This window comes from Myxocyprinus asiaticus, chromosome 46 (genome assembly GCF_019703515.2).
Source record: "Myxocyprinus asiaticus isolate MX2 ecotype Aquarium Trade chromosome 46, UBuf_Myxa_2, whole genome shotgun sequence".
NCBI lineage: Eukaryota > Metazoa > Chordata > Actinopteri > Cypriniformes > Catostomidae > Myxocyprinus > Myxocyprinus asiaticus.
The window spans coordinates 17,424,508-17,450,822 of NC_059389.1; the positions used below are offsets into that span (position 1 = coordinate 17,424,508).

A 26,315-nucleotide genomic window follows, 5' to 3' on the forward strand; every position below is an offset into this window, starting at 1 on the left:
CTACTCAGCGGTCATTGAGTCTGTCCTCTGCGCTTCAATAACTGTCTGGTTTGGTTCAGCTACGAAATCAGACATCAGAAGACTACAAAGGACAGTTCGGACTGCTGAGAGGATTATTGGTTGCCCCCTGCCCCCCCCTTCTAGAACTATACACTTCCAGAGTGAGGAAAAAGGCTGGAAAAATCACTCTGGACCCCACTCACTCTGCCTTGAACTGATCTTGATCTTTTTGAACTGTTGCCTTCTGGCCGACGCTTCAGATCTCTGAGCACCAGAACCGTCAGGCACAGGAACAGTTTTTTCCCTCAGGCTATCCATCTCATGAACAGTTAAATTGCCCCATTGAGCAATAACTATGTGCAATACACAGTTTTTTTTTTTTTTTTTTTTTTTATATTTATCCAACACATCCAACCTCTTCTGCCATTTCATTCCTCTGGGAAAAAAAAAAACAAAAAAAAATTTGCACTGTACATAACAGATTTGTATTTGCACTGTACATAACAGATAACAGATTTGTATTAGATTGCGCTACATATGTATATGTGTGTATGTATGTATGTATGTGTATGTCTGTATGTATGTATGTGTATGTATTTTTTATTTATTATTATTATTATCTATGTCTTGCTGCTGTTTTTGTATTGTTTTTGTATTGTTGTACACTGGAAGCTCCTGTCCCGTACTTGGCAACAAAGCTGATTCTGATTCTGATACATACCTCACAATGACTTTACAACAGTATTATACACTTGTAATTGACATGTAATACAGTCATATACTATATATTGCTGTGATCATGCTGTTTAATTAAGTATGGTGTACCGTGTAGTGATCTATCATCTAGCTCTAGGAATTTCATCTTTGTCCTTCATGCTTAAAAGAGCAATATATAACATTGAAATCAAGCGTTTAAAATGCGTACTGCAGTCCAAATTCAAAATATTGGAGAGAGTTGTCTCCCCCGCCCCCTCCTCCCCAGATTCTAAGCTCACTTTAGTAAATATATGACATATTCTACATTTAAACCCCCGTTGTACCCAGCAAAATACGGTCGTGTCTAGAAGGTAACCTCCCTGTTACCTAAAGTCTCACGAGAGCCTCATACAAATGTAATCCTAAACCTAACCTTATTAATAACTACGAATGAGACTCTCGCGAGACCTAGACTTAGAAGGTGGCGTTACCTTCGTTTCCTAACTAGCATCTGCAAAGCGCATGCGCAGTCACACGGCGGTTGAGTGTTAGCTTATCGGCTAGTTTTAACTAGCCTCAGCAGCGGGAGCCCGTGTAACGTTCCCTAGTCCGTCCGAGCTGCGCTTTAGCCCGGTGAGCCAAACCATGTTCAGAGCCGCCCTTCGACTCTCAGTCCCCGGTGCTCGGAGTTTAACAAGGTCACGGCCACAGTATACAGGTAAATACACGTTTCACTACAGTATGGAAGTGGTTTGCTTGAAAACCCGACAAATAAGAGGCAGAGTTATTGAGAACACCTTGATTTTGAATTTAGCTTAGCCCACGCGCTAACCCAAACCGCACCGGTGACGGATGTGTGCTTGATTGACAAGATCAGCGGCCAGCATGCGCACTAATAATCACGCTCTAAATAACCGTGCTGTTATAAAAGCATTTGTATTTTAAAAGCGCGTCTTCTCTGACTTTCATTGAGTCCAGCAGCTGTTTTCCGACAGTGTCCTTGTAATGACCCACGAGAGTGAGGCTTCGGCCTTTGGTGGAGGAAACGCTGTATTCAAGACTGACAGCATCAGATTGACACATTATTCTGACCTTGCATTTGTTCTCTCATAGGACAGGTTGAATAGTTCGTATATGATTAGCCTTTAAAATATATTTAGCGTAGGTAAGGAACTGTATGGTTATTATTTTTTGCAGTCTAGATTTGAGGCAAATGACTACGTGCGCCGCAGCCTAACAACTATGAAGAGTGCGCATAAATTTACATTGCATCAAGGCAGTGCTGTCAGTGCCACTCTAGATTGTTGTCTTTGAGAATTGTTTCCATAAACACACGTCAATACTTCACCAGATCATAAGTGTGATTAGGTAGATTCAAAAATAGCGGACAATAAATGTCGTCAGCATAAACATGCAGTTTAATGTATGCATCCTTGTCTCATTTTTAAGATATGTTGGGGTGTCAGTTAAACTCTGCCTGACCTTCTTTAGTAGATGATCAGGAGTTAGCTCAAGTCAGACTCTGACCCACTGCACCATTCATATGTAGGTCAAACAAGAGCACTGGCCAAGTTCCAGCTGAAACAAAACCAGTGTGCAGAATCTAATTCCACCATTAAGAGTTGTTACCCTTTACTGATACATTGATCAAACCATGCCATAAAACAATGGCCCCTTTACACAGCTACAGTGTCCAGGAAATGCTTTTTACGGAAATACTCAAGTTGTGACTGGAAAGCTATGACTTCCTGCTCGTTCGTGCTTAACTGACAGCACAGACCTGTACTTTGTTGACATGTTGTGATTCCTCCAAAGTTATGTTGTTTATTTAGTCTTATGAGGTGAATCAATCTTAAAGTTTGGAGTCTTTCTGGTTATTTCTGTTCTTCTACTTTCACAGCTTCACTAGCTGCTCGTTCTTATTCCCATGGCAAACAGGAGACAGACGAAGAGTTTGATGCCCGCTGGGTCACATACTTTAACAAACCAGACATTGATGCTTGGGAGCTGAGGAAAGGTGTGTGTGGAGTTTGACCTAGTGGTTGAACCAAGAGCGTTTGACTGCTGAACTTGTAAAGCAAGAGAATTTAAACACGTAAATATATTTTGATGGGACTGCGTCCTATTTTAATCCTTTTGGATGTAATTTGAATGCTGTTCCTTAAAGGGATAGTTCACCCAAAAATTAAAATTTTCATCATTCACTCAGTGTCATGCCATCCCAGATGTGTATGTGTAGATTTTTAGTAGAATATTTCAGCTCTTTAGGTCCATACAATGCAAGTGAATGCTGGCCAGAACTTTGAAGCTCTAAAAAGCATATAAAGGCAGCATAAATGTAATCCATCGGACTCTAGTGGTTAGATCCATGTCTTCAGAAGTGATATGATAGGTGTGGGTGAGAAACAGATCAATATTTAAGTCCCTTTTTACTATAAATTCTCCTCCCTGCCCCGTAGGTGGCGAGATGCACAAAGAATGCAAATTGCCAAAAACAAAAGAAGAATGTGAAAGAAAATGTGGCAACTGGTAGTAAAAAGGGACTTAAATATTGATCTGTCTCTCCCCTACACTTATCATATCGCTTATGAAGACATGGATTAAACCACTGAAGTCTTATGGGTTACATTTATGCTGTCTTTATATGCTTTTTGGAGCTTCAAAGTTCTGGCCAACATTCACTAGAATTGTATGCACCTACAGAGCTGAACTAATATATATATATATATATATATATATATATATATTTGTTTTTTAATCTTTGTGTTTTGCTGAAGAAAGTGATGAGTAAATGATGAGAATTTTCATTTTTGGGTGAACTATCCCTTTAAGACCACCACATTTCAGAAAGCAAGCTATTATGAAAGTCTGTTGTTATTATTTGGTCCCTGTTTGAATTTTTCTGAACTTTGTGAATGTGAAGCATTCACCGTGTTATCTTGGGGGGGGATCAGAACAAACAGGTTTCCATCAGTAACAACAGACTAGTGTTTTCATGTTTTTAATATAGTGTTGGCATCATTTTATGAGTATGTGGAAGTAACCAGTAAAGCGAGTTTGGTTTGATCCAGTAGTATCATTTCAAAACTGAACACTTCTTAAAAGTTTATGAGCTGTTAATCTTTTGAATTAGGAAGTATGCTTGCTATAATAGTACGGAAGAAACTCAATAAAATTGAAACCATTTGGTCCCTGTTAAGTTAATCTGTGTCCTTCTCTTTTTATTTATCTCAGGGATGAACACCTTGATCGGTTACGATTTGGTACCTGAGCCTAAGATCCTGGATGCAGCCCTAAAAGCCTGTCGGAGGTTAAACGATTTGGCCAGTGCCATCCGCATCCTTGAAGCAGTCAAGGTCAATGGAACATTCCTGACAACTGCAGAATACACCAATGACATTGTATTCACTACACATTTTAAAGATGAAATCACTTAATCTGATAATTCAGATTTTTTTTTAAATGCTACACTATTAATAATCTCGAGAACGTTAGTAGGAGAAATATTGCATGGACGCAATCGAATTGCTTAAATTTAGAGCAAAATGTAATCTAGCAAGTACGATATTGCCCAATTACTTAGCTTTTGTTGCACTAGTAGGCAGAAGACTTGAAGGCAAAATGATTGACGTGGGAAACTTGTATATGGATCTCTTGATTTCAACTAGAGGTCGACCGATAGGGTTTTTTTTTTAATGGCTGATGATATAATGCCAATAAATCACACAATTTAATATAATATTAAATTACATTATATATTACATCTAAATCTATACATAATATTTACTCAAACTTTCACACAAAACTTTAACTTTGTAAAAAATCTTCAAAAATAAGATTTTGTGTGTTTAAGGGGCCGTTTACACAACCACGTTTTCAACTAAAAACGGAAAACTTTTTATGCGTTTTGGCTGTTCGTTTACACGACAACGGCGTTTTGGGGCCTGAAAACGCAAACTTTTGAAAACGGGTTTCAAAGTGTACGTTTTTGAAAACGATGTCTCCGTGTAAACATACAAAAACGCGAATTTGTGAAAACGATGACGTCATGCGCACGCTTATAACATGTTCAGTCTATAGGCATGCGTGCGAGTACTTCAAAACAACGTGCGAGACATTCAAAACTACAATGGCGGACTAAAAGACTGTGTTTGTGCTGCTCAAGATTTTGAGTTTATTGACACTTCTCCAGCAAAGTGTAGATTTACTTCATCACTACTACGACCAGCGATCGCCATCTTCATTGTTTGTATTCACCGCTCTGTGGAATAATGCTTATGTGCTTAGGCGCGTAGTGTTTCTTTACAAAGTGACATCGCCAATTACTGGCCTGGCATGAATAATACAGCGTTTTTAGCCGTTTTCGCAGATCCGTGTGAACGGGGATCGTTTTGACAACGTTGCCGTCTGTGCGCGAAACTTTTCAAAAATGCAAAGGAAAAACATTTCCGTTTTTAGTACATTGTTGTTGTGTAAACGTACCCTTAGATGGTAGATAGCAGTTTCTCTTGGTTTCTGTTTGCACAAAGAAATTGTAATAGATTAGGAAAAAGGAAATAACAACAGTGCACACAGTAGTGAAGCAACCATGGACGGTGTGTGCGTATTAGCAATTGCATTTTCTAACAAAAAGACCAAATCAAACTAATTCACATTCAGTACACATTCAGCACAGATCCAGGCTATTATAAAATGCACTTAAGAGCAAAATATATGAGTGCTCAACAGGAAGAAAAAGGATTTGCGCATTTGTTTCTTTAGGTTTGTGAATTAAATCTGTTTAAACGAGATATCCGCATATTTGCAGACAGTATATGATAGAAGTTGTATTGATATTTGCTTTTTAATCATTAAACAAGACAGTTAACAGTTACAGGAAGCTGTTGAGAGGAAAGAAAGAGTGCATGAAACACCCGAGCACTTTAAACATCATGAACTCATACTTGTCTGTCTCTGATATGCGGGACTGTTTAAATGAGATCGTGTTACCACTATTATCGTCTTAACATGATGGCACTTAACAAAACAAACTGTAATTGGTCATTAACATGTCTCTGATGGTTCCTTCACAAGCAAGAAGGCGATTCTTAAGAAACCAATCAGCCAAACAGGAAAATTTGAAGGCCGGTTTCAAATTCATGAAAATTCCTTGCACCTAACATATTCACCTTGCACTCGATCAAAAACACGCAAAACATGGTCATAAAAATACTCGTAAAACCCTTGCCGCCTTTGAGTATGGAAAAAAGTATCAGTTAAACATCTTTATCTTGTAGTTTTTGCCTCTCATTCTCTTTCTCTTTCTATTCACAATGCAGGACAAAGCTGGCCCACACAAAGAGATCTACCCCTACGTTATCCAACAGCTTCGACCTACCCTTGATGAGCTTGGAATCGCGACACCTGAGGAACTTGGCATTGACAAAGCATAGATGTCTGCTGTTGTGGTGAGTGCTAGCACACAATCTGAGATTCTGAACCACTTTTTATTTAAGCAAGCATATGTACCTTCTCTATTTGGTTTAACTTGTCCATTGCATCTGTTTTTACCTTACAGAGTCTTCCAATGGACTGCCGCTCCTGTCTGGACTGAGTAGACCACTGTACTTATAGTCTTTGCCCTGTGTCATGATGTTTGTGTTATATTTAATTGGCCTTTATTATGTTCTTTTGCTTGTAAAATATCGATGGACCTAATAAAGGGAGGTATATCTTTACTGACTGTTGTTGTGTCTTTACTGGATGTCATAGACTTTGTTTTAACCCTTTGTTGTATTAGCTACTATTTTAAAGATGGTTATAAAGTATCCTTAGACAATCCTTAGATAAATGTGTCAAATCAACAGAAGTGACAAGTCTGCTCTGACCTACCAGCTAAAATGATACAGTACATGTTATAGCACTGTTGTACCTGTAGAGGGCGTAGCAACAATGCTTTCAACATAGAAGCTTATAAATGAGTCAAATTACATAAACACTTTATAGTATTACTTGATGGTCAAAATGAGTAAGTGGTAAAAAAAACAAAAAAAACCATCAATTTTAATATTGGATTATTTATATTCAATGTATTTTTTATAAGGAAATATATATTTGGTTAGAGTATTACAATTATGACTCAAAATAAGAAATGTCATTAATGTCAATAATATTAGATTCACGGATGGTCGCATATGTGAATGTGGACTCATCAGTTTTGTATTTTACTTAGCTGGTGGCAAAAGGGAAACATGAGAACGTAGAAACTTGTTGCACGAACCGGTGGGGCGGGATTTAAATGTGCGTTTATATGCGGGGGGTTTGGCTCCGGCTGGAGGAGGAAAAGTCGAGGGGACTGTGGGAGTCCCTGTGAGCGGCAGTTCGGGAGGTGAGGTCAGGCGTTTCCCCTTTGACTGGCCCCTATTTAAAAATCCCAGCATCGAGTGTTTTTTTTTTTTCTGCAAGCACCGAGACACGTATTACTCTTTTATTAGAGGGGATATTAAACGATCGGGTGGCTGCACACATACTCGGTGCGTTGATCAAGGTTTGTGGTGGAAAAACAAAACACGCACAGTGGTTTGTCTAGGAAAAGAGTGATGGTGGACAATTCCAGTAGCAGCAAAGCGCAAGTGGTGAGTTCTGTCCTGTTGGCACAGAGCCCTGTTGAATGTATTGATAAGCTACTGTAATATTTGATCAGCAAACATCAAGCATGAAAAATCCTTTGATATGTTATCTATCTTTAAGATTTTCTAATGTGACTGTAATGTGAACCAATGTTTATTTCGATTACCTTCGCGTGACTTTGATCAAGCTATTTTATGTAGCGAAAATCCACATTGTACACGTCACGATTTCAAGATTTTTTGATCATACAACTCGTGTTCTTTATTTGCTGTTACTAAGTTTCATTTCGCGCGCGGGTAATCATTGGAATTCTGAAAGTTTAAATGTATCCTCGTTTGTTTCCAGTAGAACGCGATACTTTGTAGCGTCGTGTGTTCGTTCTCTTTTAATAGCTTAATTGTTTTTGGAAGAGCGCCATACTTTAGGGCAGCCATGAGTCGGTGTGATACGACTATCTTGTATAACTGGACGACCTTGTCAAACTATAAGCTAATTAGTTATAAAGTAATTTCATACATCGATTGGGGTTTGCCAAATATTAATTATTTAGCTAAATGTAAAGCGACACGCTGTTTTGGCCGGACATCCGGTCGTTCTACTATCCAGACTAGGGCCAACTGCTGGGGGGGTCAAAGGTAGGTTGGCCTACTGGGCAATATGCGAGCCATGGGTTCAACGATATTTTTGTAGAATATAAATACTACAAACTCGAAATAAAATTTATTCAGATAGCTCTGCCTTGTCGTTTGGGAGCATTTGTTTACATGTATTTGTGTTTCAAAAAGCATGTAACCTGAAGTTTGGGTAGCTAATTAAATTGCTTATTTATAAATAAAAATTTAAGTCTGACTAACTTACTCAAAATTTATTATAAATCAAATTGAACTGTTATTTCAATAGAGTGTTCCCACTTGATGGCATTTCATTAGAAACTCAAAGTGTGGGGGCCTGGGTAGCTCAGCAAGTATTGACACTGACTACCACCCCTGGAGTCGCGAGTTTGAATCCAGGGCATGCTGAGTGACTCCAGCCAGGTCTCCTAAGCAACCAAATTGGCCCGGTTGCTAGGGAGGGTGCAGTCACATGGGGTAACCTCCTCGTGGTTGCGAGTAGTGGTTCTCGCTCTCAATGGGGCGCGTGGTAAGTTGTGCGTGGATCGCGAAGAATAGCATGAGCCTCCACGTGTGGAGTCTCCGCGGTGTCATGCACAGCGAGCCACGTGATAAGATGCATGGATTGACAGTCTCAGAAGCGGAGGCAACTGAGACTTGTCTTCTGCCACCCGGATTGAGGTGAGTAACCGCGCCACCATGAGGACCTACTAAGTAGTGGGAATTGGGCATTCCAAATTGGGGAGAAAAGGGGATAATAAAAAAAAAAGAAAGAAAAGAAACTCAAAGTGTTTCTCTGACTCAAAGTAATTGGCTTGTAAAGGGAATTGTTTTAAGTAATTTTTCCTTTCTCGACCCTATAGCCAAGCTTGTCCCAGGACAGCAGCCTGGCTGGAGTGTTCTCCCAGGCAGCTTTCGGAAGTGCAGCCGGTGTCAAATTGGAGGCGGTTATGGAGCAACTCCAGAGACAACAGCAGGCGAAACTAGAGATGGAGCGCAAAGAGAGACACTTTAGGGAAGCCCATATTCTGTATGCCCAGCAGCTGGCTGCACAGCAAGCCATCATGGCCACCGCCAGGGCCCAAGGTGCCCCGTTACCCCCTGATTTTTACAACAAAAACTCCCGAGACAGAGCGCTAAAAGGCGGACAGGGGCCGCAAGCCGCCAGGGGCCCCATGAAAAGCAGTGCTGACCTACATGAGGAGGATACTGCGGATGAGATGGACAGGGGAAGAGGGTCTGAGGGGGATGAAGATGATTATGATGAGATGATGGACGGGGAAGAGGGTAGTGAAGATGAGGAAAGCGAAGGTTTGGAGTTCCTCAGGAAGCAGAGCCTTGCTCTTCAGCAAGCGGCCGTCGGGGTACCTCCGTATTCATTCCCTGTGTATGGCGCCTCACCCTCTGCTGCTAAGAAACGTCCCAAATCACCAACCACTAAGGTGAAGGATGAACCCAATGACTCCCTCACTGATCAACAATCATTCAACACACCAAATGGATTGGCCGATTGGAGTCTCGATGACTCTTTCAAACAGGTTTGTGTCTATTATCATGTGACTATATAATGTGTACCTATCATTAATCTCAGTGGGTTTTCAGAATGTTAAATATTCTTAGCGCAGTGATTCCCACGCAGCAGTGTACCTGCACTTTTGTGTTTCCTCTCACTTTAATGACCTTTGACCTGCAAAAGCTGCAATACAGCATATTTTCATTCTTCTTTGAATGATTTGGGGAGTGCCTGATCATAAGATGAATTCTAAAGAGTCTTTACATGTTCATACACTGTAAACTTGTGCAAAAAAGGTGTCTTTTGTGGGTGAAACTGCTTAAAAGAATTCTGACTCATCTCGACTTTCTGAAACGCTATGGTTTTGAAAGGGGACAACTAATCCAGTTTTCTCAAGCGCAACAGAAATACACGTTCTGCGTCGTGTACAAAAGAAATTGTGCCTCTGATTTATCTCTGGTCATTGCATTCTACTTTTTTTTTTTTTTGTTTCTATTGAAGTGATTGTCCTCCCCTTCCCTTATTATCAATAGTGTCCTGCTGGGAGCCAAGCTGTACCCTCGGACATGGTTCTACAACTCTGTCAGTAAATTTCTCTGTTTGTTCATCCCAAGTCTTTAGGGAATTCTCTACTGACATAAGGCTTTTGTCTCTGAATATCCCCGAAGTGTGGCGTTCTGGCAGACCGCCCAATAGGAGTGCGCTTTCATTTTTTCTTTCTTCCTGCCTTCTCACTTTTCTCTGTTGTTCCCCTGCTGCTGGTGTTTCTTGAACAAGCTCTTGGCAGTGTGCTGTAATGCTGTCTTGGCCTGTGACCAGGAAGGCATGCTGTCAAGTTGCCATACAAGAGGCAGAAGTGTTACAGGCACGTGCTGTTGGAGAGCCGCCCTGTCAGTTTACATCCAGAGATGTTACGTGATTTACAGGGCTCCCACGGTCATGGGAAAACCTGGAAATATCTGGGAATTTTAAAATGGCATTTTTCAGGCCTGGAAATTTTTTTTTTAGTTATGCTCTGCTTTAAAATATTTCAGAAATTGCTATGAATAAATCATTAATGAATCACACTAAACTTTGAGTTCGAAAATGTATTTTTTTTTTGTTTTTTTTTTTCCTTTTCTATTCTAGTTATGCTCTGCTCTAAATGTGTTGGTACTCTAGTGATGTCTGATTTGTGAGTTGTTCTCGTGAGTCGGTTCTTTTTGATGAATTGGTCCAACCCGTTCACAAATCGCTATGAATCATTAGCAAATCGGTTTGAATTTTATTTTTCGTCCTGTTATGTTCTGCTTGAAAACATTTAATCTGCCAAATATTGCTCTTGGGTAGGATAAAACTTACTCGAAAGACATGTGATGCCTGATTTTTGAGCAGAGTTATTAGTTGGTTCTTTTTTTTTAATTGGTCAAATGTGTTCACAAATTGTTATAAATCTGTTTGAATTGTTTTGTTCTAGTTATGCTGTAGTCTAAAATATTTCATCAGTGAAATATTGCTCTTGTGTAGAGTAAAACTTACTTGTGTCCTAAATTACGCAATATACACTGCAATTGCATTATACACTATGCACTCAGCCATGTAATATGAATTTTCAAAGTGTAGTATCATCCCAAATGAAACACTTTTAAAGTTTTTCTCCTACACCTGAAGCATTCGCCGTTTAACAGCTAACGGAAGTGACTTTTCAAACGCGTGCGACGTGTTGCCGCTAGCTTAAATGTGGTAGCAAACCTCAGTTCAACACTTGTATCTCAAACGACATACATATTCGAAAAGCATGGATTGATGGTAAATCATTCAACTTAATCTGTGTGGTGCGCTCTTCACTGAAGCTTTGCTAGTTGCTACATTCTCCTTTATTTACAATTGTTTTGTCAGACCAGCAAACAGCCAGGTAACTCCGCCGCTTCTGCTATGTAGAATAGTGCAGTGAATAGTGCGTCGAATAATTCTCTGCTCTAAAATATTTCATTGGTCACAAATATTGCTCTTGTGTTGAGTAAAACTTGCTTGCAGGCCATAATGTTGTCCTGATTTGTGAGCGAATGGGTTTTTTTTTTGTTTTGTTTTTTTTGATGAATTGCTCACCTGTTCACAAATCGGCTTAAATTAATTTGAATGAATTTCTTTCACTGCTTACAATACAAAATTACGTAGAATAGTGCAGAAGTGTGCAGTTTAGGACACACCTGTAGTGATGTCTGATTTCTGAGTGACTCCTCCTTTTTGATGAATTGGTCGAACCTGTTCACAAATTGGCCCGATTGAATCCTTAGTGAATCGGTCTGAATGAGATTTTTGTAGTTATTCTCTTTTTTTTTTAAAAAAAATATTCATCTAATATATTAGATATTCTATCTAATAAAATATTAATTTAATACTGCGCTTGTGTAAAGTAGAACTTGCTCGTCAGCCAATCTTTATTTATTTTTTTTGCAAATCATTGCTTGTTGGTTCTTTTCTCATTTTGGGCTGCATTAATCATTAACGAGTCGGTCTGAATTTGAATAAAAAAAAAAAACTCATCCATTAATCGCAAACTACTGTAAATGTAATTGAAATTCATAGGCCGAAAACCATGGATTTAGATCTTCTATACTGGACGCTTACATATACAACTGGTAAATATGCAATTTTAATGTACTGTTTGTTTTCTCAGTGAAACAGACTTGGAAAAATTCAAGGTTTCCCCTTTAAATTGCCTGTTTCAATCGTGATGGGATGAACTCATGTTTCAAAAGATTCTCGAATGCTGTCTCAATGGATTTAATGTAGACATTTTCCTATAGTGCTGTCATCCATTTTAATGGTCCCAGGTCTGAGCTCTTTGTTTGCTCAGCTGCGCTTGAATGATCGATCAATCAGGGAAAAATGGATTGCTCTAATTTCATACACTCACATTTATGGCTACCTTCAGCCATTGAAATTGGCATGCTTTCAATTTAAGCCCATTTACCCCACTTTATTATACTACAGTGAATAAAACAAAGTAGCCTATATATTGCGCTAACCCATAAGCGCCATTTAGCAGTGCATTCGCAAAGGGCGGTTTTAATTTCCGTGAATGTAGCTTCCTTTGATGTTCTGATGGGTTTTTTTTTTTTACGTCGTAGTTTTTACTCAAAACATCCAACCTTTTTTATTGATACTAACACACATCAAACACCTTCAATGCAGTTTTATTTTTGGTAGATGAGTAACAACAAGCATAAAACTGTGAAACTGTGGTGATGCTAGGCACGGCTGTATGTTGACAGGCAGGGCTGTGATGTTTTCATCACACCCATGTCATTTATATATGTATATTTATAGAGGATGATGGTCTATAGAGGTTATAGAGGGCTTGTATACTGCTTTTCAAATATAGGCTTGTCCACGTGTATAGAAAACAAAAGGTGAGTACGCTCTGAAAAGGCTGCTAGTTTAGTTTGTTTAGTGAATGAGCTTTATAGAGTGCATTTTTAAAGCTAATGAAAATAAATCATTGAGATAGCCAGGTTTGAATTAAGTCACTGAATCACAGTCTTGAAAACTAAGATTGTTTTCAGGATGGAAAACTATGCAAATGCAATACATTTAGTTACTAATTCACTTCTTTTTACTTTGTTTTAATTTAAATGCAAGCAATATATGACCTGGAAAAAAAAGCTTTAATTCGGATGGTTTTATAGCTTGAGCAACGGCTTATTTTTTTTCTCTCCCCCACCGTTTTGTCCCACCCATCTTTATTTCTGTTCTTTAGTATTTAATGATGCTCTCTTTGGTAACAGTATCAGATTGCAGGGGTGGGGGGGTGGGTTAGTGAAGAGACTGGTTTGATGGCACTGACTACACAAAAGAGAACAGATGCCACAAAATGGCATTTTAAAATGAAGGTGGGGGATGGCTTTTTGAAGCTTTTCACACTTAAATGGATAAGCCTCAGTCAATCAGTAAACACCTTTGGTAAAAGCGCAATGGTGAAACGCAAAGATGATTGTCGCGTTTGCTTATAATATTAACAAACAGCCGAATTAATTGGCTTCTTATAGTTAAAGGAAGTTCACGCTAGCTTTGTTTATAATCTCCCCCAAGCAGAAGGGCTTTTGGGAGAGGCCTGTGGTGTCCTACAAAGGCAAAACACATTAACTACCCCAACACTGAAACTGAGAAAAGTTTTAGTGTGGATTTTATAGTTACTGACATTTTCACACTCTGTTTTCTCTAAATCTGAGAATAGTTGGGCCAAACCCATTTGTCACAGGACATCATAGTCTAAGAGACCCGATTTCAGTCATAACTAATTTTTAACAAAAATGTGTCATCTTGCACACCAGTATAAATGGGAATAAAGCCTTGTTGTTTGGTTATGAGATGTCGGATTAATCTTTAATTGAGTGATCCCGAAATTGATTATTAAACTCTTCACTTGATCTTTTACTTCGAAGATTACTTCAGTTTTGGTTGAGTTAATTATTGGATCTGTTTAATAAATGGCAGTTGAACTGCATAGTTTGGGCTTTGTTGGTAATTTCTCAAATTTACAGCATTATCTGATTTATTTTTCATAGGTAAGCAAAATGGACATTATAACTATAATATACCCAAATTAACCAGAATTTAATCAAATCAAGAGTTTGTAAATCGAATAAAATCGCCCAGCTCTAGATGTAAACTTTCTTTGAGTTACATTATTTATATTTCTATGCCTGAAAGGTTGTAGAGTTGTTGTTACAAATTTGAATTTACTAGTCTTGAATTCAATAAATCCTCTCTAAATATAAGTAAAAGGGGAGCTGTCAAAATGGCTGCAATTTAAACTTTTCCTTGAACACATGGCTGAGGCTAGTCCCAATAGTTCACCAACCTTAAAATCTGAATCATTAGTGTTTCTTGCAGTAGCTGACACAATGCCCTTTTTAGGGAGCTCAGCATGGTAATCTAGGGAGATTAATTGCATTTTAATCGGGCTCAGTTGACGATGGAGCAGGCATGTGCCTTGAGTTATGGCCGACCGCAGTTAGCCTCCCATATGGTGAGTATGATATAGCCATATCAAAAGCATTGGGCCGTGAAGAACACGCCCCTAATAGCTAAGTACATGTTCATTTATTTTTTAGGGGCTGAATATTCATTTGGATTGTCCAATTACATTGTAGCTACCCAACAGATGATAAAAAAAGAAATTGTGGGCTCTATTATGTTTCTTTGTGGATGCAATAATGAGTGTTGAACGAATAATGAAAAAGACGACAGTGCTAATGGAAAACCTTTACTGCCCCTAAGTATGGCTGAAACAATTAATCGACGTTATCGACAACGTCGACAATAAAAAAAAAAAAAAAATGTGACAATTTTCGTTGTCGAATAGTCGTTTGATCTCATTTAACATAACATGAGATCACATGAAACTTTAATGATGACGCATGAGTGGCACTGCAGCTCAAGCCTGACTGAGGAGAAGAAAAATTACACAGCTCACAGTCCAGATGCATCTAAACTTTCACAGCTTAAGGTGATGTAGATCGCAAAGTATGAGGGAATTATAATGCAAAATTACAATAACTAAATACAGAATCACTCTCGTTGTGGAATAAGTGGACCTGTCACTCCGCTGAAGCAAAACTTGCGTGCAATAATCGCCGAATAATCATTCTAATAATCATTAGATTAATCGATTATCAAAATAATTGTTAGTTGCGGCCCTACCCCCAAGTATGTTTCATGTTATTCAGAACTGGATGAACAACATGTTGCAGAAATTTGTCCTTGAGTTTGGTGAACAATCTCGTTTGTCAAACACTGTTGCATTATTAAACCGTCCCTATCACCTTGACAACATTATACCCCCATGCCGGCAATACAACACAGCTGGTAGCAATCAATTCTTATTATATCAGGGCTTGCTGTTGTAGTGGAATAATTTTCCATATGTTATTAATGACCTGACCACCTCACACTTCTGCATTTGCGACAAATGTTAAGACACCTGGTGTATGTTATTAGTACATCATAGGCTATTTCCCGTATGTGTTACAGTTGCTAATGCTTGTCTAGGAGTTAATACCCTTGAAAAGTCTACTGATCTTGCACTGATAGCTTTGTCCTGGCTTGGTGGTTCATTCTGATGGAGAAGTTTCTTTGGCATTACTGTTGGACAGCTCTCCTGGGTCCTATGATGATGTGGTCGCTGGCATCAGCTCGGAGTCTAACCATCTGTGAGATAGACCAGTGGCTATTTAATTAGCATGGTCTTCATGCTTTGTACTCTTAAGAATATAATTTGTTCTGCTTTTAAATGGTTAGCTCATGCATTGATAATCTGAAGATTTTCCAGATGATTATCGATATATATCGGGATTGTTTTTTCAGATATAATTTGGCCTGCTTGTTGCACAATAGTCTTTATCTCAACACAACTTTGGTAAAGTGTGAGCAGCAGGATAAATTAAAGGGACACCAGACATGTTGTAAAATTCAAAACAATAATTTTCTAGAAGGTACATACACACCGCTATGATTTTCCATTAAATTCAACCCAAATCAATATCTAAGGACAAAGATTATTTACTCTAGCCATCACTGGATTATATATTGTTTATATGCATCTTTCATAGAGCCTACACAATGCATTTTCAGTTACAAGTATGTCATTTTGTTGTTTGACAGCTTGAATGAAAGACCTATTCAAGACTATGTAAAGAGAAATTGCAAAATAAACCATTTCTAACCGTTCAGTTTGCGCGGTTACAACAGTTTCATACACTAACCTGCAAACTCATCAATATCACTGTTCATTCTTGAAGTACAAAAACCTTTATAACTTTGGATTGCCATCTGCTTTGTGCCTCAGCTTGTCCTGTGTGTTGTGTGTATGATACCTTTCCTGACTAGTGATGGGTCATTCATGAACGATTCGTTCATTTTGAACAAATCTTTTATGTGACTCAGAAGAACGAGTAGTCTGAGTGATTCGTTCATTTTGTGTTGGCCACGCATGTGAATTGCGCAACCTCTGTTTGTTACATGAAAATCGCATAGGCGCTGTACAGGAAACGGAAATGATTAGTTCACCTCTCGAGTCTTCTGGTCCGAGTCATTCGTTCTTTTGTTACATGACAGCCATATACGCTATGCACATACGGCTGTCACGTGACAAAATAACGAATGACTCGGACAAGAAGATTCCAGAGGTGAACTAATCATTTCTGTTTCTCATAATTTGTCCTTGGCTGCATTATAAATGTTTCCTTATTGGGACTATAATCAAAGTAGATGTGTTGGGGGGGATTTGGCTATTGAAAATGTAATATATTAAATTAATCCTGCTCAAATGAACAAAATGACTTGAATAAAGATTTGCTCATTTTGCTGAACGAGACTCAAAGATCCAAGTCAGTAAAATGATCCAATCTTCCCATCACTATTCCCGACTGCGACCGGCTTCAGTTAATGTTATATCACCTCTTGTGGTCTCCCAATGCTATTATGCCAGACTGTTAAACTAATTAGGCAAATTAGCCTTCTAATTTATATGTCGGCTAATTTTAATATATCGATGCCTCAAAAATATATCAATAAAATAATGTGCGGATCAATCTATATATCGATATTTTATGACATACCTAGTCACATGCATTTTTACTGATCTGATGGCTATCCGATCATGAAAAGACCAAGTGTAAGTGCCCTCCTAGATGGATTTGAGATGGCTATAAATCTGATCACTCGAACCACCTATGCAACATACTGTATGTACATTATACTCCGCCCAAACAGTGTTACGTCAGCATAGGGAAAATGCAAAACAACAGCTGCTACAAGCATTTGTATGGGCTCGTGTCGTGCAATAAATAGCAAAAAATTATTAAGCGTATGCATGTTGTAGGAGAGACGGAATTTATTTTTCTTAATTTGATGCAGATTGCTAACGAAATTGAAACTAAACATTGGCACTAAGCTCAGCTGACGCACATGGACATATCTTACCTACGACAAGCCCTGAGGGTAAAAATACATATATAAGAAAAAAAATAAAAAAATAAATCACATTGTTTGAAATCGCTGCCCGGCATAAGCATAATCATGGAAGTGGTCTGTTTTATTTGCATAAAGCACCAGAATTGAAGATCGGGTTTATATCAGTTTGGTGGAGAAATTTTTAAATGGCCAAGTGTAAATGGAATGTGCTTATTTAATCGTATAGCTATCCAATCAGTAAAAACACATGAAGTGACCAAGTGTAAATACCCCCAAAAGTATAGCCACAAGACATAAACATTGTCTGTGTAAACATGATTTTAGTGTCAATAATCACTTGCATGGTGTATTGTGTTTTCGCCATGGTGCAAATTTGTTTTATTGGATATAAGTTTACACAGATAAGGTTAGTACATGATTCTTCACACAAAAATTATGTTAACACTTATAATGTTTATGTCTTGTGGCTATAATTTTGAAACGACATGTATTTTTTTACATTTATGGACTGGCCCCATTCACCATTGTAATTTTTTACCATAAATGTAGTCCATATGACTTGTGCACTATATTCTAAGTCCTCTAATCCATAGCTTTACACAAGGACTAAAAGCAAAATGGGCATTTAACATTAAATAACTCCTTTTGTGTTCCACAGAAGGAAGAAAAGTACTTTGAAATGACACAAAGGTGAATAAATAATTACATAATTTTCATTTTTGGGGCTTTCCCTTTAAGAATATTATATCAACAGGCCAATTTAGTATTAAAACTAGGTTTATTTGAACAGCATTCCAAACTATCAAATGGTAGATGTTTCATATCTGTGTTTTGTTGCCATTTCGCCCATCCCTTTTTCAGTAGTGTAGTGAACTGTTTAGTTGGGTGGGAAATCTAACCCTTCAATAGGAGGCATTTGATAGTAAAAAATCTTTAAAGGCCAGAGGCAAGAATGTGAGTTTGGTGAGGGCTGGCATCTGCGTCTAGTTTGTCCAGCCCCACCCAGAGGAAACATTCCAAGTGGAATTAGTTTCTTTTCTTCAAATGGTGAGAATTCCCATTAGGGACCTGTGCATAAAGGGAGAATAAAGGGAGTGTCTTGGTAGCAGTCATCCTATGATTTGTGACCTTTTCTTGTCTATTTCACCAAATGTAACAGAAGCGAGTAATGGAGGGGGAATGGTAATCAAGCAGAAAGGTGTATGAGGGAGGGGAGGGTATGTTGTCTTATTTGTCTGTCCATTTCCTTTCCCTCTTAACAAGTATAGAATGTTTTGCCCCAACCCCCTACCCCATCAAAACCTGTCCTGACTTGCTTGAGATTTTCACCTTTTTTAGTTTTACCGAAAGCAGCTTAGGGCTTTATCACACGGTATCTATTTATCAGTGTCACTAGAATGTGGAATTTCAAGCACACCGAAGAAATGTCATGTGCGTAAGAAACAAATTCCATACATTTGTGAAGAGGTTTTTGGGAAATGGCAAGTGTTTTTTCAATTCTTATTTGTTTTTGCCACAAGTCCGTTTTAGTTTGAAAATGCAACCAAGATGGTTTAAGAATTTGAGGCCACGTTCACACTTTTTTTTGAAAACGTATTGATTTTACTACGCTTTCAAAGTAAAATCGTAGTAAAATTACTACGAAGACAGAGAATTTTGAAAAAGATTTCCATAATCGGAAACTTTGGAGGACGATGGAGCTTTCAGACTTTAACGGATTAGTGTGGAGATGGCCAGAGAATGCCTTACGATTCTAATCCTCCTTTTAAAACCTTTTTGAGTTCAAGTAAACACAAACTGTTTAAATTTATATTTGATTTGTAGTGATTTCGATTGCGTTTATTTTAAATAAATGTCATTGCATTGTTAGTTTACGGACTACATTTTTAGTCTCTTTTGACCAAAGTATTGATTTAAATTGCATTTGATTTAAATACATGGAATTGCATTAAGTTTGGGGACTGTATGGTTAGTCCCATTTGACCAAGTAATGAATGTGTTTTGATGATATAGACATGATGCAAAAATTGCTGCATGTTATTCTATAATGCATGATTTCAACTGCAGGTAGGACATAACATGGGTTTTTCAATGGCCGATAACGATGCATAAACTTGGGGAAAAAAAAAAAAAAAAAAAATTGACTATCCATTGACAAATCTACTGGTAGATTTTGGAAAGTTAACACTTTTGTTATTTGGGCAAGCGAGCAGGGTTATCAGTCGACGCTGATAATCGCAAAATGGCCAAATATCAGCCGATTAATCTGCCTGCCCAATATATTGGTAATCCGAAATAGCCCTAGTTCTCACTCTTGAGGGATTAATATTGTTTCTCATTCTCAAATTTAGTAGAAGAGACACCCAGTTCAGGTTAGCATCTGAGATATGTCCTCCACCTTCCATCAAATCCTACAAACTTTTGCTAGTCGTGGGGCCCCTATTGTGATACAGGACCATGGTAGACCTGTATGGATGGAGATGTTCACACCTGTGTCCATTTGTTTGAAAGACGATCTGTTTTTTCAAGTAGCACCTAGTCAAGACTAAGATAATGGATGTGAACCCTGCCTCAGGCCTCTGCAGGATGTTCAAGGAGCTGGACAAGCAGTTACAGGTCCGGGCTTGGGCCTTTTGTCTCTGTTTTGGCTCCTCTCAACAATGTGCCATTTGTGGTGTTCAAAGAGCAGTATCACCAATGAGTGCTAATAAAGGTACTTTTTTTATGCCCCTCCTCTGTAATAAACATTTTACATTTAGTTTTCACTGCCCTTGTATACTTCTGGTTTTCAGTGGTTTTTCTTCAGGAACCTTATTTTACATTGGACATCAAGTCCACAGTACCAGAATGGTTTATTGTACAGAAGTTGACAAAAATATCCTTAAAAATCAAACAAATAAATGTTTTAAACTGCATCATCCCAACAATATGCAAAATTAACAAGACATAGGCAGAATAGGACACAGTTCTATCAGTAGACTCTAAACTGGTAGAAATTTGACAACCAATATTCATCTTGGATTATCGCCTCTATCGCGGTTATGCAAAATTGCCACAGCGTGGCAAGAAATGTGCACAGCGTTCAATTTATGTTACAAATATTCGATAAATGGAGGAAAAAGGCGGAGCAACTGCTGGTTCCTCAAATCCCTGTGAACAAGAATATGAGGAGATTGTGAAGAAAAAAGTGCGTTCTCTGTTGTTTTAAAAAAAAAAAACGATACAGGGCAGAAAACAGCGATTTTGTAAGGTTTGCATATTGTGTGTTTCGTTAAGTATATTGCTTCATCTTGTATATTTCTACATTGTGTATATTGTGATATGTAAATAGAGAATTGAAGAAACATGGATGTTGCAGACAGACAATGTTTTCCACGCTACCCCAGCGAAATTTCGGGGTGCCGGAACAAATTCAGTGACGTTCATCTCTCGTTCTAAATATGCTTCTCATCTGACACGCACAGCTTTGTTTCGCATGATTGTCACATGCGCTATCTCTGGAGCATGCAAGTGCACGCAAGAATGCAGAGCTGGATCATTCGTGCTATCCAGTCCGGTTTCTCTCTATACCACGACACAAACCACAAATCTTACTTGACCCATGTGATTTCTACAAGTCAAACATCTGAAAAGGCTAGATGGCTAGATAGTCCGACATTCTAACCACCACAGATGAGGAAAACCGTTAAAACGATGTGTCATGTGGCAACAGTTATGTCATGCAGGTTCTTTACACTACACATCATCCTCAATATAATTCTGTTCGAACGATGTTAGATATAAGGAAACAAACCAGCCATGTTTGCCTTTGGATATTCATATATTCTCTGTTAAGATGACTTGAATCATTAAAAGCATAATGAAGTGTTTTTTTTTATTTATTTTTTTTGATTGATTTTTGTACTTATGCATTTTCTTTGTTGCATTGCTTTGGAAAGATGTTGAGTTTCTTGAGAAAAAAATTATAATAATACCAGTCAACAACAACAGACTGAAATGTGGCATAATGTGAAATTTACATTATGGTAAGGTTGATTTAAAACCAAATTGAGTTATTTTTTTTTTTTATTATTTTTTTTTTTTTTACTTGGGATATGTTTGCCAAGTTCCAAATAAAGAGAAAACTATATAAGAGGAAGTATTTTTCATTTATAAAGTATTAAATTCACTTACTGGAAAAATAGGCATTACAATGGATATTTATCATGCTTTTAATTTTGATCATATCGCCTGCCCCTAGTCACGCATCACCTCTGTCTTTTGACAATTTAAAAAGACTAATGATTGCTTTAGTCTAGGGATGTCCACAGGGCTGAGAAGCTAAATTATAAATTGTCACTTAATTTTATTCAAATTTTAAATTTTCACCTACGTCGTGTCGACAAGAAGGCACAAATAATCGATGCAAACCAATTAGCACCGTGTCAAAGATGTTTTTGTTTTTTTGCTAAGAACATATTTGGCTGTTAACAACTGTGTGTAAAATTATAAAGTCAAAAGATTTAGCCAGCTTATATTATTAAATATTAAGTAAAGTAAAACTAGAAAACAAATGCTTTAATAGACGGTTATGTTAACTCCGTGCAAGCCAAGGCCTTTATCTCTGGGGGTCTGTTCACTCCAAACACATCCGTTTTTGTAAACATGCGCTATGTAAGTATGCGCTAGACAGACGTCTTTGACCATTGCATCGTGTCTCGCAGTTTTTTTTTTTTTTTTTTTTTTTTTTTTTTTTTATGCACTTTTTAAGATGCTGTCAATTTAAAAGGAAATTCAATCTTTAGACAAGGTAAGGCACGTTTATTTATATAGCACATTTCTTTCACCATGCCAATTCAAAGTGCTTTACATAAAAATTATAAAGAAAATAAAAGATACATAAAAATACATGTAAAAACCAATTTAGAACATTAAATACTATTAAAAAGTAATACAATAAATTAATAAAATGAATAAAAAACAAGAATACTAAATTGTTGAAAAAACAATTTTAGCCCAAGAATGAGTACTTGAGTAGCCCAAGGTCGTGGGTTTTGTTTTTTGTTTTTCATAGTTTTGTTCATGGTTTTTGAGCATAAGGGAATGTTATGGAACTTGCCCATGTTGGCATCTGCCTAATTTGGCTAGCTTCTACTAAGTATCACTTGAATTTGTGGTAAAATATTGTAAAGTTTCACTGCACATATGACTTTTACTGTCAACAACAAAAGATATATGAAGTTTTCTCTTCCCTTTTTATGAAGATGATAAACCTACACTGGCGGCCATAATAATATACAGATTTTGCTGTTTCGGAAGGAAATTGGTACTTTAAATCACCAAAGTGGCATTCAGCTGATTGCAAAGTATAGTCAGGACATTACTGATGTAAAAAAACAGCACCATCACTATTTGAAAAAAGTCGTTTTTGATCAAATCTAGACAGACCCCATTTCCAGCAGCCATCACTCCAACACCTTATCCTTGATTAATCATGCTAAATTGCTAATTTGGTACAAGAAAATCACTTGCCATCATATCAAACACTGCTGAAAGCTATTTGGTTCATTAAATGAAGCTTAACTTTGTCTTTGTGTTTGTTTTTGAGTTGCCACAGTATGCATTAGACTGGCATGTCTTAAGGTCAATATTTGGTCAAAAATGGCTTTCTCTTGAAACTCGTCAGTCAATCATTGTTTTGAGGAATGAAGGCTATATAATGCTTGAAATTGCCATACAAGATTTCATACAAAGGTGTACACTACAGTCTTCAAAGACGAAGGACAACTGGCTCTAACAAGGACAGAAAGAGATGCACAAGGCCAGATGTACAACTGAACAAGAGGATGATAAGTACATCAGAGTCTCTAGTTTGAGAAACAGCAACCTCACACGTCCTCAGCTGACAGCTTCATTGAATTCTACCCGCTCAACACCAGTTTCATGTACAACAGTAAAGAGAAGACTCAGGGGTGCAGGCCTTATGGGAATAATTGCAAAGAAAAAGCCACTTTTGAAACAGAAAAACAAAAGGGTTAGAATGGGCAAAGAAACACAGACATTGGACAATAGATAATTGGAAAAGAGTGTTATGGATCTTAACCCCATTGAGCTTTTGTGAGATCAGCTAGACTGTAAGGTGCGTGAGAAGTGCCCGACAAGACAGCCACATCTATGACAAGTGCTACAGGAAGTGTGGGGTGAAATGTCACCTGAGTATCTGGACAAACTGACAGCTAGAATGCCAAGGATCTGCGAAGCTGTCATTGCTGCACATGGAGGTCTACTCTTTGAAGAAGTTCTGAACATTTTTTTCAAATTGTAATAGTAATTTTTCACGTTATTAATGTCCTGACAGATTGTGATCAGTTGAATGCCACTTTGGTGAATAAAAGTACCAATTTCTTTCCATAAGTGCAAAATCTGTACATTATTCCAAACTTTTGGCTGCCAGTGTATTTAATTTGCTTTCATATCTATGTATCGTTATATGGTTAGTTTTTTTAATTATTTGCATATAGCATTGTTTTCGCGACACTCAGAACTGTGACCAGTTTTTTCTCATGAGTTGAGAACTACTGCTTTTATAATACATTTGTACAGACTGCATATTTTACAGACTTTTCCCACAATCACACAAACTTCACAACTCTTTTACTGTATCAGTTTATTGTGGAAGACTCCAGGAGCGGCTAACTGCACACCTTAAAATATCACTTGCCGTAGCATGGCATTCTGCCATGAATTGCTCTTAATGGATCCATTACAAATTCCCAGGGATAAAAGTACTCAATCTACTCTCTCCCCATCCCCAAACACACACAGCAAGGAGCCGAATAAAAGATACCATGACTTTTGGCAGCGCACGCCCAGTTATTTGATTTGGATTTAAGATTTCAAACCCTCCCCTGTGGTGCTTTTTAGGTGGATTTCAATGGTGTTGCCCATGAGCAGCTGCGACGCTGTTGGAAATCGAATGGCCGTATGGAGCCTGGACATAGGTTTTCTCATCCCTAAAAGGGAACGTTGATCTGCATATTTCTTCCCTTCATTTTTTATGTTTATTGTAAATTAATGGTTTTTGAAGCAAAGTCAGTCAACCTGGGTGCTCCAACAGATTTAGACCAATAAAAATAATTTTCACCTAACCAAAATTGACACTTTCACTTTTTTACACTATGCACAATATTAGGTCTTGTAAAGCAGACTGTTCATCTGCATTAGTATGTGATGAATAATTTGGTTATTACTGTGTTTGAAAGCAGACATTAAATGGTAATTAAAAATCAGTTTGGCATATTGATTATCGGACACTTAAAGAATCAGTATTGTATCGGTCATAATATATCAAATATCAGTTAATCTCTAAACCGATTATGTTTATATGTAGAAATGCATTGTGATTTGCTTAAAAGGCGAAATTGTCTGTACAGCATGATCTCTAACTCATCAATCCAATTACTACCCATTCCTGTCAGTACACTGGTATATTTACATTGACACCCAGAGAGGTCTGTTTGATAGACAAGGTTACTGTTTCATCTCAGTAGAAGAATCCCATCTAGGTGTTGATAGCACTTTGAAAAAGCCCACCCTGTTATAGCATTGGTGCCTGTTGATGTAATGTCTTTCACCACACTTATTTCTCAATGCTGGATTGTATTCACATTAGAGTATCACCTTCAGGGTCTCAATGTCAGGATTGATAGGGCTGCGTTTACATTAGAAAGCTTCATTCTGCTTATCTTGCAAGGCTTTACTGGTTGTTGTGTGTGCCAGATACAGTTCTGCCCATATACATGATATTTACTAAAATCTAAAGCCACAGAGCTGAATATAAAACCCTGTGTTTGTTCCTTCAACCCAAGTAATTATTTGAGATGTTCAGCTAGGTTTGTGGTTTTAGTTGAATTAATATCGGGGAAGGGGCTTTTATTTCCTCTCTGTGACCCAGATGGTCATCTGCTTCCGCTTCTCAGCTAATTTGGCCACTAACCAATCAATCCTCCCGTAATATGATTAGTAAGGCCAAAGCCTGACCTGTAAGCCTTATAACAGCTTGCACAGTTCGTAAGTGTCTTCGTTGTAGGGTAATGTTTTGCGTTTGGATCGTATGTCATTCCTTTTGGCTTAGAACAAGTTCTGAACAAAGTTTGTAGGGATCGGCTTTAGCTGTTATATTATCCTTGTATAGAGATTTTATCAGAATTATTTTATTTAATGTAAATTAGAGACCAGTAATCGATTTGACCAATATTTCATACAGATATTCACACCTGGCTACTTAATATGTTATCGTTTCTTAATCTAGGCAATATAGGATCTACCGACAAATGCAATTTGGTGGCATTTCTAAATATTGAATATATGTTCATATTTTTCTTGATAGGGCAAATTATTTTAAAGATGTATATTTAACCACTTGAGTCTTATGGTTTACTTGTATGTGCTTTTTATATGCTTTTTGGACCTTCAAAGTTCTGGCCACCTTTCACTTGAATTGTTTGGACCTACAGAGCTGAAATATTCTTCTAAAAATCTTCGTTTGTGTTCAGCAGAAGAAAGTAAGTCACACATCTGGGATGGCATGACTGAGTAAATGATGAGCATTTTCATTTTTGGGCTAACTATTCCTTGAAGCATAAGCATGTTATTTTTGTATTCTTATAACGAGGAGCCTCAAGGTTAAACAGTAGACGCTCATTGCCGCATTCACTCGCACACACTGACCCAGACTCCAACATCACAATACCACACAGCATGTATGCCCACCACAGTTGATCCCCTGCCGAGTTCCCTCTTCTTGGCCCAGCTGGTGTGTGTTTGCTGTAAATGTGAAGAGGACCAGCCTGTAGACCGCTCTCACCCCAGCTGTGATTCACTTAGCATATTAAAGAGTGGGACGGTGGATGAGCCCTGTAAAACTGCTTTATTGCTACTCTGCCTTT

At 37.9% G+C, this 26,315-nt stretch overlaps 2 protein-coding genes across 2 annotated transcripts in view; both read left to right on the forward strand.

Annotated features, from left to right (window-relative positions):
• The first annotated feature begins 1,246 nt into the window (after positions 1-1,246).
• On the forward strand, positions 1,247-6,413 carry LOC127436132 (cytochrome c oxidase subunit 5A, mitochondrial-like). Its single transcript, XM_051690079.1, has 5 exons — positions 1,247-1,414; positions 2,597-2,713; positions 3,931-4,052; positions 6,015-6,143; positions 6,254-6,413. Exons 1-4 carry the CDS (start codon positions 1,342-1,344, stop codon positions 6,126-6,128), a joined length of 426 nt encoding a protein of 141 aa, XP_051546039.1. The 5' UTR covers positions 1,247-1,341; the 3' UTR covers positions 6,129-6,143; positions 6,254-6,413.
• Positions 6,414-7,021: 608 nt separating this feature from the next.
• The window catches only part of LOC127436166 (AT-rich interactive domain-containing protein 3B-like), a 52,836-nt gene continuing 33,542 nt past the window's right edge, over positions 7,022-26,315 (forward strand). Inside the window, exons 1-2 of the mRNA XM_051690159.1 lie at positions 7,022-7,310; positions 8,780-9,454. Of these exons, the coding sequence (XP_051546119.1) occupies positions 7,275-7,310; positions 8,780-9,454 (711 nt within the window). The 5' untranslated portion in view covers positions 7,022-7,274. The remainder of the gene's footprint in view (positions 7,311-8,779; positions 9,455-26,315) is intronic.

Coding starts and splice junctions, on each gene's coding strand:
- LOC127436132 (XM_051690079.1), top strand. CDS start 1,342: ATGTTCAGAGCCGCCCTTCGACTCTCAGTCCCCGGTGCTCGGAGTTTA. Junction 1,415..2,596: donor GTCACGGCCACAGTATACAG/GTAAATACACGT, acceptor CTACTTTCACAG/CTTCACTAGCTGCTCGTTCT. Junction 2,714..3,930: donor TGCTTGGGAGCTGAGGAAAG/GTGTGTGTGGAG, acceptor TATTTATCTCAG/GGATGAACACCTTGATCGGT.